This window comes from Colobus angolensis, unplaced genomic scaffold (assembly GCF_000951035.1).
Source record: "Colobus angolensis palliatus isolate OR3802 unplaced genomic scaffold, Cang.pa_1.0 Scaffold224, whole genome shotgun sequence".
Taxonomy (NCBI): domain Eukaryota; kingdom Metazoa; phylum Chordata; class Mammalia; order Primates; family Cercopithecidae; genus Colobus; species Colobus angolensis.
In genome coordinates, this window is record NW_012115422.1 from 2757865 (window position 1) to 2770640 (window position 12776).

Consider the following 12776-nt stretch of genomic DNA (forward strand, 5'->3'; position numbering starts at 1 on the left):
AAAAAAAAAAAAATTGCAAAACCAAAGATACTCGAAGTAGCTAGCTAGACTCACTGCTGTGTTATAGAAATGAAATGTGGTGCTTTATAAAAAAAAAAAAAAAAAAAAAAGTCATTGCAAACTCAGAATATCTTTTCCCATGGCAGCCTTGGGAATATTTTATGTAACCACTTAATATAATGACTGCTAAAATTTTACATAATATTTAATGATGTAATAGGAATGACTTCATTAATAATATGGTAATACAACCTCAAAAATAAAGAATTACCATTATATAGCAATAATTCAATTTTCATTTTTCTTATTTCTAAATTATTTTATTCTATTCTTGTGTTATTTTAGAAGAAACTTAAAATTTCACAGAAATCGTAACATTTTTCAAAAATAAAACATAAAATGTAAGGATTTTCATAACAGATATTCCAAGAGATTATTATTTGAAAGTGGGAAATATTTACAAAATATTGATGAAATTACTTAAATTTAAAAGATTAAAACCAATGATATATTTAATCTCAACACATATTTGATATCCTAACAACATATTCCCATAAAATCAAAATGAAATAAAATTATTGCTATCCACCCTAAGTCATATCCCAAATCACCAAATATAAATCTACATAGAAGCATTCTACATAAGTTTTTGCACACCTCCAACACACTTTTGAACTCACTTGGGTAAATATGGATCTTTCCAACAGCAGCAGCAGTTTCTACAAAGCTATTTACCTTGTCCAGGTCTTGCAGTTACAGCTGCTCCAGCAGATGGCGTCTCACACTCCTATCAATTATAATAATGTTATTACAGTGACCTATTACAATGTGTAATTTATAATAAAATAGTAGTTATATCACAGTCTTACCTTTGCTTTCTTTGAGTCTGGATCAAACCTTTCAAGTATTAATTTAGCCGTCTTGTAAGTTTCTTTTTCCATGACTTCTTCAAGCTACGAACAAAAATTTCCATAAATTGTCACATTCAAAACACACACTACTTATTTTTATAAGTCCTATTCAAAAAGGTTTAAATATCCTTAACATATCCAAATAGAATGAAAGACTTCCTACATTCGAATAATTAAAATCCAGATTTTAAAATGGCTTCTAACCTCTAATATGTTACTTGTACTTAACAGCTTTACTATGAGGAAATACCAAATATTGCTAATTGTTTACATATAATGAGGAGAATAATTACAAGCACCAACTTCAATAATGGAATGTGCAAAAATCTATCAGCCATCATTATTGGAAGTTATTACACATGACAAGCAAATGACAGGCAATTCCTTAGATTTATTTCCTCATAGCACTTAATGCTATTAATTTAAAGAAGGTCGTTAGCCAAGAGCTTTACAAAATAAAATCTCTGTGCCAATTAACTGCTGTCAGCATCGATTTTAGATTATTTATTAGCAGAAGCAATTAGCTTGCTGCAAATGCAGTGAAAACTCACTAACTGGGAGAACAGCCATGGAATTTGTTCAAATGACTTTAAAAGATAACCCTCACCTCTTTTTTACTCAGACTCAAACAACTTTAGAGGAAAAAACTGAGCACAGAATTTAAGTAAAAGTTTTACTGAGTTCTATGTTCACACTAGGGACTATAATTAGATCACTTCATTATTGTAGCATTTTATTTACCATGCACTCAAGTCACTTTATAACTTAATACACGGGTTTAACTTAAAATATAATCGCTAGTAAAGTATCACGAGCAGTTACGGCTAGTTCAACATCAGAAAAAGGTTGAACTTTAGTATAAGACAGTAATAGTTATGACAAATTACCTAATGTGTAGGATAAAATGCTTTTGCAAAAATTGGAAAAGAACCTTTTCTTTCTCAGTGACCACTGATAACCACTTAGATTTATTAAATGTTATATTCATTCCAAAGGACATTTATTTTAAAATGCAACCCAGAGCACATTTACTGAGTTAAAAATATGCTGCCACAATAGCAGTTAACAGATTCCTCATTAAACACTCAATTCAACATTTAAGAAGTAGGTACTTAGATGAATGATTTATTAGCCTTACCTTGGTTTAATGAAACTAAAATATTTTCCTATTTCAAAATTATGATAAATTCTCAAAATAAGCAAGTTGATTTTTCTGATGTAAAGGAGATGTTTATAGTATCACTTTAGAGTTAGAAAAAAAAAAAAGAAACTAGGAATGGGGGTAGAAAGAGGGCATAATAAAATACATCCCCAAATCAACATAATCTACATGGAATATCAAAGAAACAAATCCTTCATCTCTACACAATAGACTTTTGATGTTCTAGCAGTGTCCTGCAGTAAAACTTTAGGCAATGACGAAAACGGTCTACGTCAGCATAATAGTAGCCACTAAGCCCTATGTGATAAATGAGCACTTAAAACGTTGCTTGTGCAACAGGGGAACTGAATTTGTACTTTTGTTTTGTTTCGTTTCATTTTGTCTTAGATGGAGTCTCACTCTGTCACCCAGGCTGGAGTGCAGTGATATGGTTTTGGCTCACTGCAGCCTCCACCTCGCAGGTTCAAGCGATTAACTGCCTCAGCCTCCCAAGTAGCTAGGATTACAGATGCGTGCCACCACACCTGGCTAATTTTTGTATTTTTAGTAGAGATGAGGTTTTGTCATATTGGCCAGGCTGGTCTCGAACTCTTGGCCTCAAGTGATCCACCTGCCTCAGTCTCCCAAAGTGCTGGGATTACAGGTGTGAGCCACCACACCCAGCCTGTAGTTTTATTTCATTTTAAATAATGTAAATGTAAACAGCCATACTGATTTGGACAGGTAACTCTAAAGCTACTACTAGGTTTAAAAAGATTAAACGGTGATCTTTAAAACAACCACCAAAACTCCAAATCAAAGTGCTACTTTATCGAATGATTGCATTCCTGGTAGATTATTCAGCAAGTATTCAAGTGTGTCTATGTTTTTATTTATCTTAAATAAAATCATTTTTAAGTACTAAAAGATGCTAATCTATTTCCCATTTTTTACATTTACTTCTAATAAAATATTTTCACATAATAGCTTAATTAACACACATCCATACAACATTTAAGTAATAATATGTTTTAAATACATTGTTCAGTGGAAAGAACATGAACTTGAAACTTCAAAGTGAGAAAAGATCTGGGTTCAATGCACATTTCCATTCTTAGGAAGACTGTTAGCACATCTGTCAGCCTCAGTTGCTCCTCTGCATAGATATTTTAATACTTCATAGCACTACTGTGCAATTTTAAAAATATATAATGTAGGAGAAAGAGTCCACAACAGTGCCTAAAATATTAACATAATTTTCACTGACACCTCAATTACTCAGAATGGGCCTGAAACAAACTATTTCCAAAAACTGAACATATTAACCTCAAGATTCAGGAAAAAGAAACTAGAATTCTTGAGAATTCTCTAAATCAAGCTTGTCCAACCCTTAGCCACTAGCCACGTGGCCCAAGACAGCTTTGAATGCAGCCCAACACAAATTCGTCAACTTTAAAACACTGTAACATTTTTTTGCAATTTTTTATTTTTGAGCTTATCGGCTATCATTAGTGTTAGTGTAAAGAATGAATCATTTTTCTGTAATACAGTTGTACTAAAAGTTTTAGGGGCTTTTTTATTTTAAAAGATAGAATAATAAATACATGATTATATTAAGAGTCAACATTGTGATGAGACTGTATATTTCTATGACATGTAAAAATTATTTCTACTTGATACAACCATTACATCATAGAAAACATTAAAAGATAAAAGGCAACAAGAGCAAAAAAGTACACAAAACTTATTTTGTGCATACTAGCACAAAATAAATGTCAAAAAAATTTTTTTAAGTTTTGAAAGATAATTCTACAAATATTTCATACTAAAATTATCATTCTTGAAACAGAATTTTAAAACACACAAATCATTAATTTCCCTAACCAACATTTATTTGTGAAAAATATTCCAGATGTAAGAAAACTTTCTTTCATTTCTTTCATTTTGCATTGATTTTGCAATTCAGAGTATTCAGGAGCATGTTACACCATATAAACTCATCGTTTTATCATGCTGAAAATACCGTCTGGTATCCCTGATTTGGGGTTTGCTGTTGAAATTGATGATGTTTTTACTAATTCAGATGTTATATCATTCTCTGCTTTCATATAAGAGTATTCCACAATAATAGTCACATCTTTCTTCTTTGCATTTTTTTCTGTTACTGTGTAGCCTAAAGTGAATATTCAAACACTGGGAAAAGCCAGAAAATATTACTGGGTAATATAAAAATATAACATTTGAAGCCACTATAAGGTTAAGAACTCTATAGAGAATAAAACCTAAATTTGCCAATTTAAGGACTTCTTTTGCTTCCAAAACTTATTTCATGGAATATCATGCATAGGATTTGTACAAAGTATACTTTATACATTTATATAAATTATAGTAGGTATATAAACATTTTTATTTGCAAGAATGACTCACCATTAATAAGAGAGTGCCATAAATGCCCACAAGACTAGCTGATTAGATTGTACCACTTCTGTATGATCCTGTACTGTTCCCAGAAATGTCAACATTAACCTGTAACTCAGCATGTCAGAATTTCTTGCTCTTGCCTTCAGCTGACATTAATGAATTCCTTTGAACTAGTAACATCTGTAGTTGATTGTTAAGCTTTAATTCTCAGGGAACTATAACACTTTTCCTCATGCTCCTAATTTCTCAAGTGATTTTTCTCAGGATTCAGAAAAATACAGATTTCCCAAGGAATGCTAGAAATTACCACATAGGACTACTATTCTGAAAAAAGCACATTTTCATGAAGCCATTTAAATAGGTAATCTTGACTCATGTATTTTGGTAGAGCTTGATTTCTGAACTGTTTTGAAGGAATACTCATGGATGCAGAGGGATTATCTGCTTGCACAGATTACTCAGTGATTATTAAAAACTCAAGTTTTGTTAAAGGACCACAAAATACGTGAGTGGTAAAATGCACACAGATTTAGACTTGGGAATTTTTCAGATAACTAAAGATTACTTCCTAACTTTATATTTATAAGTAAATACTTACATTAAGCTCTTAAAATCTTGTTAAGATGCTTTTTCCTAATTTAACTTTTTAATCAATTGATAATTCATATCTGTCATTACAAATTACAATTTTACAAATTTCAAATTACATTACAAATCTATTCAGATTAAAGGGATGCATCCCCAAGGAAACCACTTTTAATAAAATATCAAGTAGTGACCAGCCTGGCCAACACAGTGAAGCCCTGTCTCTACTAAAAATACAAAATTAGTCAGGTGTGGTGGCACATGTCTGTAATCCCAGCTACCTGGGAGGCTGAGGCAGGAGAATCACTTGAACCTGGGAGGCAGAGGTTGCAGTGAGCCAAGATTGCACCATTGCACTCCAGCCTGGGCAACAAGAGCAAAATTCTGTCTCAAAAAAAAAAACCAAAGTGTAAAACTACTCAAACAAAGCAGCTCTGTTAAAGGCTTGAACAGTCAAGACCACAGACTAGTTCCAGTAGCAAACAGTATTATAACCAACAATAATAATCAAGTAAATGCAAATTGTGTTTAATTAACAAAGTGAATTAGAGCCAACTTATTTTTCTTTAGTCATACTGCAAGAGAAATGCCATACTGAATTATTAATACTGATGCCTAATGAACCATTTAAACATACAGAGCTATTGAACTCTGAACTTTTTCAACTGTTGTCAGACTTAAAATGGAACATCTTTTATGTTGCGATTCCTTTAAAGGCTATTTAAAAGTAAATAGCTTGACTTATCCTTTCACACAATTTTCCAAGTCGGCTCTGTTACTGTATTGAGAGATTTTCCAAATCATATATTCTTCAAGATCCTGTTTTCTGGCCATGTGATGCCAGTGACATTGGGCTGCTTCTCAACACTTAGGACTTTTTTCTTTTCTGCTTTCCTTTGTCTTCATCTTTGCTACTTTAACTAATATTTCTCCATTTTGGTATAAGCAGGACTTGTCTCTGATCACCAGTACCAGCTTTTCTTTTTATCTCATCAGCAAGTCAAACCAATCATATCACAACTTCTAAATCACCGACGCTATCAGTATTTTCTCACTTTGAATTTCTGGCTATTCCATAATGTGCAGAATAGCAGAAATATAATAATAAGATAATTCTGTGTTCAGCAATTTAGGACCACCAAAATTGTCAATGCAATTTTGATAAATACTTTATAGGACACCTAATAAGGAGCAAACAAATAAAGCGAAGGAATCCTTTCAAAATTAAAGTCCTCTTACTTTTCAGGTACTTAAAGCCCTTCAAACCATTATCTAATATCATCAATTCACAGAATAATTTTTAACGTTAGTCTTAACCTTCACAATATTGGTTTCTTAATTATTACTTGTTACACACTAGACTAAAATGTATCAAATTGATCATTTGCCCCGATTACATTTTATTAAATACATTTCTATACAACATAATACTATAAGCAGTTATCATTTTCACACTTCAAAAATAAACATTAAAAAATTAGTAGCTCTATGTCAAATGCCAACTTCAATTCACTTATTACAGACTACTATTTTATCAACATTTAGAGCTCCTTCTGTCTTACTCATGGTCCTCTTTTCAACACATCTGAAAGGATGCATCACCTAGCCCCACAATAGATATCATGTGATCAGAGTTACTGATAGAAAGTGGAAAACTCTGAAGAAAACAATTAATCTCTCTCCCATCTCTTCTTCAGTACTTTCATGTTGAATTTCTCTTACAACCAATCTTCTTGATTCCCTCTCTTTCTTGGTATCAAGAAAACCTAGAACTGACATGTGGAGATATTTTGTCCTTTTGTATTTAGCTCTAATAAACAATCTGGGTACCCACCTTTTTATCCTCTCTGCCTCATTTAGGCCTCGAATATGACTCATTTACTTACTTCTCAGCTTCCAACTGATATAGACTCTCAGGATCTCAAAAGTCCTTCTAAACTACTTTTTCCTATCAATCATTTTTAACTAGCAAAAACATTCACAATTTCACTTCATCATTAAAATGCTATCTAAAAGCATATTTCTTCCTTGGAGAGTTACTAACTTCCACCACATAAACATTAATTATTCAGTTCTTATTAGTTTAATATAAATTAATTTTAAATAAAAGTTAACTTACTATTTTTTTCCTCTGGGATTTTAAATCATCCAATGCTTCATCTAGAAAACAAGATTTCAATCAAAGCTAAATCAAATATTAAGATATTTAGATATAAGAAAACATCATGCCAAATGACACACGGTAGCAAACACAAGAAAACTTTCTCATTTTAGCATGTCTCAAAATTTAACTGATGTGTAGAGACAAAAATTATCTCAATCTTCACTCACATATAGTTCATATTTTTGCCTGCATTATATATTACAAGCCGTTTAGGGGAGAAATTGACTTTACATAGTATAAAGCACCTTTCTAAATTGAAATATATACACATATTTTTTAATGTGTTCAGAAACATTACTTTCTACTATTTCTTTTTCCTTTCAACACCTCACCCACATTAATTTACAAAATTAGTATCAAATCTCTTTTTATACACTGGTAATAAAAATGTTCTCTTTGTTTATAAGGAAATAAGTACATATTTTACTTAGTCAAGCCTGAAGATATTAAGCATGACTTTTAAAAAAACCTTGAAAATCTATCTTATTGAATCTGAGAAGAGACATGGAAAAAAATACGAATAACTTTTCAAAATTAAACATTTCTAAGATTTGCCTGCTTATATAGGTTGGCATGGTGGAACAGAAAGAATCATCTCAAAGGATACCTTTTATGAATGTCAATGTTGGATTTACAAATGTATTTAAGTTTCTAGTTTTTCTCTACAAATATTTAATACAGATTGAAACACTGTTCCATATGGAAAGAAGAACTTATGGCTTAAATGTTATCGAATGAAATGTGAATAATTGTTCTTAATAATTAAATTTATAAATAAAATTATTACTTCTTCACTGAAATTCTAGGTAACAAATACCTGAATACCCAACTCAAAGTACACCATTTATGTAAAAATTCAAAGAAACACAAACATATAAAAAGATGATTTTACTATAAAAAAATTTTTCAAAATAGATTAAGCAGTCTTTAATGTGCTAGCTAACTTATTACTAAAAGGGGGAGAAATCTGCTAACATCTTCAAAGAGAATAGTAATTTTTTGTTAGATAAGACCAAGCCAAACATCTGTACTTTAATCCAAGGGTCAGCAAACTTACTCTGTAAAGGAAAAAGTAAGTATTTTGGGCTTTATGGACCAAAAAGCAAAATCGAGTACGCACTTTTTGATTTTTGAGACAGGGTATTGCTCTGTCACCCAGGCTGGAGTGCAGTGGCATGATCTCAGCTCACTGCAGCCTTTGCCTCCAGAGTCCAAGCAATTCTCATGCCTCAGCCTCCCAAGCTGAAATTAAAGGTGTGTACCACCACACCAAGCTAATTTTTGTATTTTTAGTACAGACAGGGTTTCTCCATGTTGGCCAGGCTGGTCTTGAATTCCTGAACTCAGGAGATCCACCTGCCTTGGCCTCCCAAAGTGCTGGATTACAGCATGAGCCACTGCACCCAGCCTAAGAAATACGAAAGAAATACAAAATTTCCACAAACTTTATTGACTAAATTCAAATACAGGTTGAGTATCTCTTATCTGAAATGCTTGGTGCTAGATGTGTTTCAGATTTCAATTTTTTTTTAGCTTTGGAATATCTGCAGAATACACCCCAGATGAGCATCCCAAATCCAAAAATCCAAAATCCAAAATCCTCCAAGGACCATTTCCTTTGAGTATCATGTTGGCATTCAAAAAATTTTGGATTTAGGAGCGTTTCAGATTTTGAATTTGAAGATTTGGGATATTCAACCTATATAATAATTGGTATATTCAACCTATATAATAATTGAGTTCAATTTTTTGTAATATAAGTCTACCAGTGAAAAGAATGGAATACTTTTGGGGGTGGATAACATTTCACTTAATTGAGGTTCAAAGCTAAGTGTTCTCTATCATCAAAACTGATTGCAAATGATAATCCATTAATGCTGATCTGTAATGAGATTTTACATATCTGATTTTTAAAAATATCTTTTCACACAGGTAGTTACTGCCAAATACTGATACCAATCCACAAGCATATGATTTTAATTGAGTATATTCACTAGTTTGGAAGGCATTTACAAAATTCTATTAGATTCTTCTTTTAGCATTTGCCTTTTAGAGTATTATTATATTGGAAGTTAATCACCTCCAAAGACTGAAGCTCTTCAATTATACAGTGAAATGGATTTAGAAACATGAAAATTTCCTTTGCACTTGCCTTGAGGTCTGAAAAATTCTACTGGAACTATAATTTCAGCTTGGATAATGCATCTGCTGCAAATTTGTGTGGGAATGGCAATCCTGTTTCTTGTTTTCATTTTTATAGCATTTTTTAAAAAATTACTTGTCATTACAATGTTGTTTTCTAAATGACTTTACCACATTATAAGTTTTGCATATATACATTGTTTTGCCTTGCAATCTTAGGTTGAAATAATTAAGAACCATTATCAAGGCTGTAGCAAAAGCTAATTTCCAAAGCCAGTCAGTATTCAAACACAGTGGCTGAAGTTGGTTCTTCTCATTTGGAAGTATTTCAATCTAGGTTTTGAGTTCAAAATATGACAAGAAAACTTTACCACTGCTAAGCCATCAAACTGCTGTGAGGCAAGTCAAGATAGCTTCTAATTCATAATTAAAATTCACATAACTAACAATGGTTAAGTCCTTGAGATGAATGATGTTCCCTTTGGCACTACACACTAACAAATTCAAATATGTTTTGCAAAGTACCTGTTGTTGAATAATACAATGAATAATCATAGAATTTAAACACCTTACAGTTTCAAAAATTTTGTACAATTTGTACAACTAAGTCTTTTTCTGCTACATACATATTTTTACCACCAGTAGTTACATCTTAGCAGATTCCACTTCAGGTTGTAGGAAATTGCTGTTTTCTAAACTTCATTGAAAATATTCTCACCTAAAGTTGTTCTGCAAAGACTTTTTATAGAGACTAATTCTTCAGTCACTTCAAGCTCAGCATTGACAACTCAAACTACAATTGAGTGGTATTGATAGCATCTGTCAACTCAACCACAACCAAGGAAGATCACTTGAAATAATTTGCCTTGTTCTTTAATTGACTACTCATGTTTGTTTTTCTGAATTTTCTCAATTCTTTAGGCAACTGTTCTTGCTGAAACGTTATTAGTCTTAAGTATATTTTCTCTGAACACATTTCTTCTGCTGCAGCAATCAAACACAATTTAATTAACTCATTATTGGTAAATAGCCTCCCTTTCTTCACGAACAAGCCACTCAGAAACTTTCTTTGGCTGAAGCTCCATTTTTCCCTTTCAGTTTCATGAAGCAATTCTGCAATAATATATTCCATTTTAAATTTTCTAATTTTTATGACCATTGCTTTCTGTGAGTTGGGAATATGATGATGAGTAGTTAGTATTGTAATGTCAAATACATATTGTACTCTTTTAGCACAGCTATAACATCATTGCATAAAAAATACAATGCTTTGCATTTTGATAACAAAATAGTCCACATTCCATTATGTACTAAAAGTGCAACATTCAAAGTCCACTTTTCTTTTCTGGTTTTTACATGATGGGTATGCATGGGTAATAAAAATAAAAAAAATTGTCACAGTACAACAATACACATATGACACTTAAAAACTGCCGTCAAGTTATAATTGCATCAGTTGAAAAACAATGTGAAATGATGAAATGATTAGTCCTACAAGTGCCTGAAGTGATGAGAGCACCACATACAGTCGGTCACAGGTACTCAATTCTGCCATTGCAGGATGAACGCAGTTAAAAGACAGCATGACTCTGTTCCAATAAAAACTGAAATTTGAATTTCATATACATTTACATGTCAAAATATTCATTTTAATATTGTAATAATTTAAAAATACAAAAGCCAATCATGAGCTGTACAAAGCAGTGGGCAGGAGTTGGCCTACAGGCTGCAGCTACCAATCCCTGCTTTAATTTATATGGGGTCCAACTTGTAAAACAAAACAACTAAAAATAATCGAGAATAAAAAACAAGGACAGGACCAATAGCTTCAGGCTTAAAAAAATACTATGTGACTGTAAGACAATCTTTTACAAAGTCGATTTTAAACATACATGTAATACCTATTCAAATGAATTAGTACACTTAAAAACAGAAAGAACCTCTGAAATATATTTTAAAACAAAAAGAAAATCCTTTTAATAACCAAGTCCAGATGTGCCTATTTATTACATAAGTTAAAAATATTCATACATTTGATTTCCTTAAAGAAGTGTTCCAAAGGACTCTTGAAAAGGGTTTCTTATATTTCTTTTACTATCTTGCTATTCCTTGCAGTCAGAAAGCATATTTGCTTTAAACTTCCTCCTATTCTTCCACCATCTGCTATATTACTAAATATCACCAAAAACAATATCAGAAGCTTAAATTTCCTTAATCTGATAAAAAGCATTAACTTTTTTTTTTTTTTTTTTTGAGACGGAGTCTCGCTCTGTTGCCCGGCCTGGAGTGCAGTGGCCAGATCTCAGCTCACTGCAAGCTCTGCCTCCCAGGTTTATGCCATTCTCCTGCCTCAGCCTCCCGAGTAGCTGAGACTATAGGCGCCCGCCACCTCACCCGGCTAGTTTTTTGTATTTTTTAGCCAGGATGGTCTCGATCTCCTGACCTCGTGATCCGCCCGTCTCGGCCTCCCAAAGTGCTGGGATTACAGGCTTGAGCCACCGCACCCGGCCAGCATTAACATTTTTAAAACTACAGCAAACATCATACTTAATGGCAAAATATTAAAAACTTTTCTATTGAAATCAGGAACTAGACAAGGACTCCTGCTATTCCCACTTCAAATGAATACTGTACAGAGTCCTAACTCATTTAAGAAAAATAAAATAAGAATCGGAAAAGAAGAATCAGCGCCATCAGCTCAAGTTTATATAACACTTTGCAATTTTTATATGCTTTCATATGTAGTAACATTTACTACTTTTAACTGTCCTACCAAAACAAATATTTCTGTTTTCATTTTATTTTTTTCTGGGTACATAGTTGCCGTATATATTTATGGGGTGCATGAGATGTTTTGATATAGGCATACAATGTGAAATAAGCACATCATGAAGAATGCAGTATCCTTCCCCTCAAGCAGTTATCCACTGAATTATAAACAATCCAATTATACTTTTTAAGTTATTTTAAAATGTACAGTTAATTTGACTATAGTCACCCTATTGTGCTATCAAATACTAGGTCTTACTCATTTTTTCTGTTCTCATTTTATAAATTAAGAAACTGTAAGGTTCAGCTGGGCACAGTAGCTCATGCCTGTAATCCCAGCACTTTGGGAGGCTGAGGCAGGTGGATCACTTGAGGCCGGAAGTTTGAGACCAACTTGGCCAAAATGGTGAAACCCTGTCTCTACTAAAAATACAAAAAAATTAGGTGGGCATGGTGGTGGGTGCCTGTAATACCAGCTACTTGGGAGACTAAGGCAGGAGAATTGCTTTAACCCAAGAGATGGAGGTTGCAGTGAGCTGAGATCATGCCACTGCACTCCAGCCTGGGAAACGGAGTGAGACTCTGTCTCAAAAAAGAAAGAAAGAAAGACAAAGAAAGAAGAAGGAAGGAAGGAAGGAAGGAA

At 32.7% G+C, this 12776-nt stretch overlaps 1 protein-coding gene across 5 annotated transcripts in view; it reads right to left on the reverse strand.

Moving 5' to 3' along the window:
• The window catches only part of KIAA1715 (KIAA1715 ortholog), an 89090-nt gene that overhangs the window by 50359 nt on the left and 25955 nt on the right, over positions 1–12776 (reverse strand). For all 5 annotated transcript variants that reach the window (XM_011944007.1, XM_011944006.1, XM_011944009.1 and 2 more), the window contains 3 exons: positions 7178–7218; positions 870–953; positions 736–787 (listed from right to left, as the gene is read on the reverse strand). In XM_011944007.1, coding sequence (XP_011799397.1) covers positions 736–787; positions 870–953; positions 7178–7218 — 177 coding nt within the window. The remainder of the gene's footprint in view (positions 1–735; positions 788–869; positions 954–7177; positions 7219–12776) is intronic.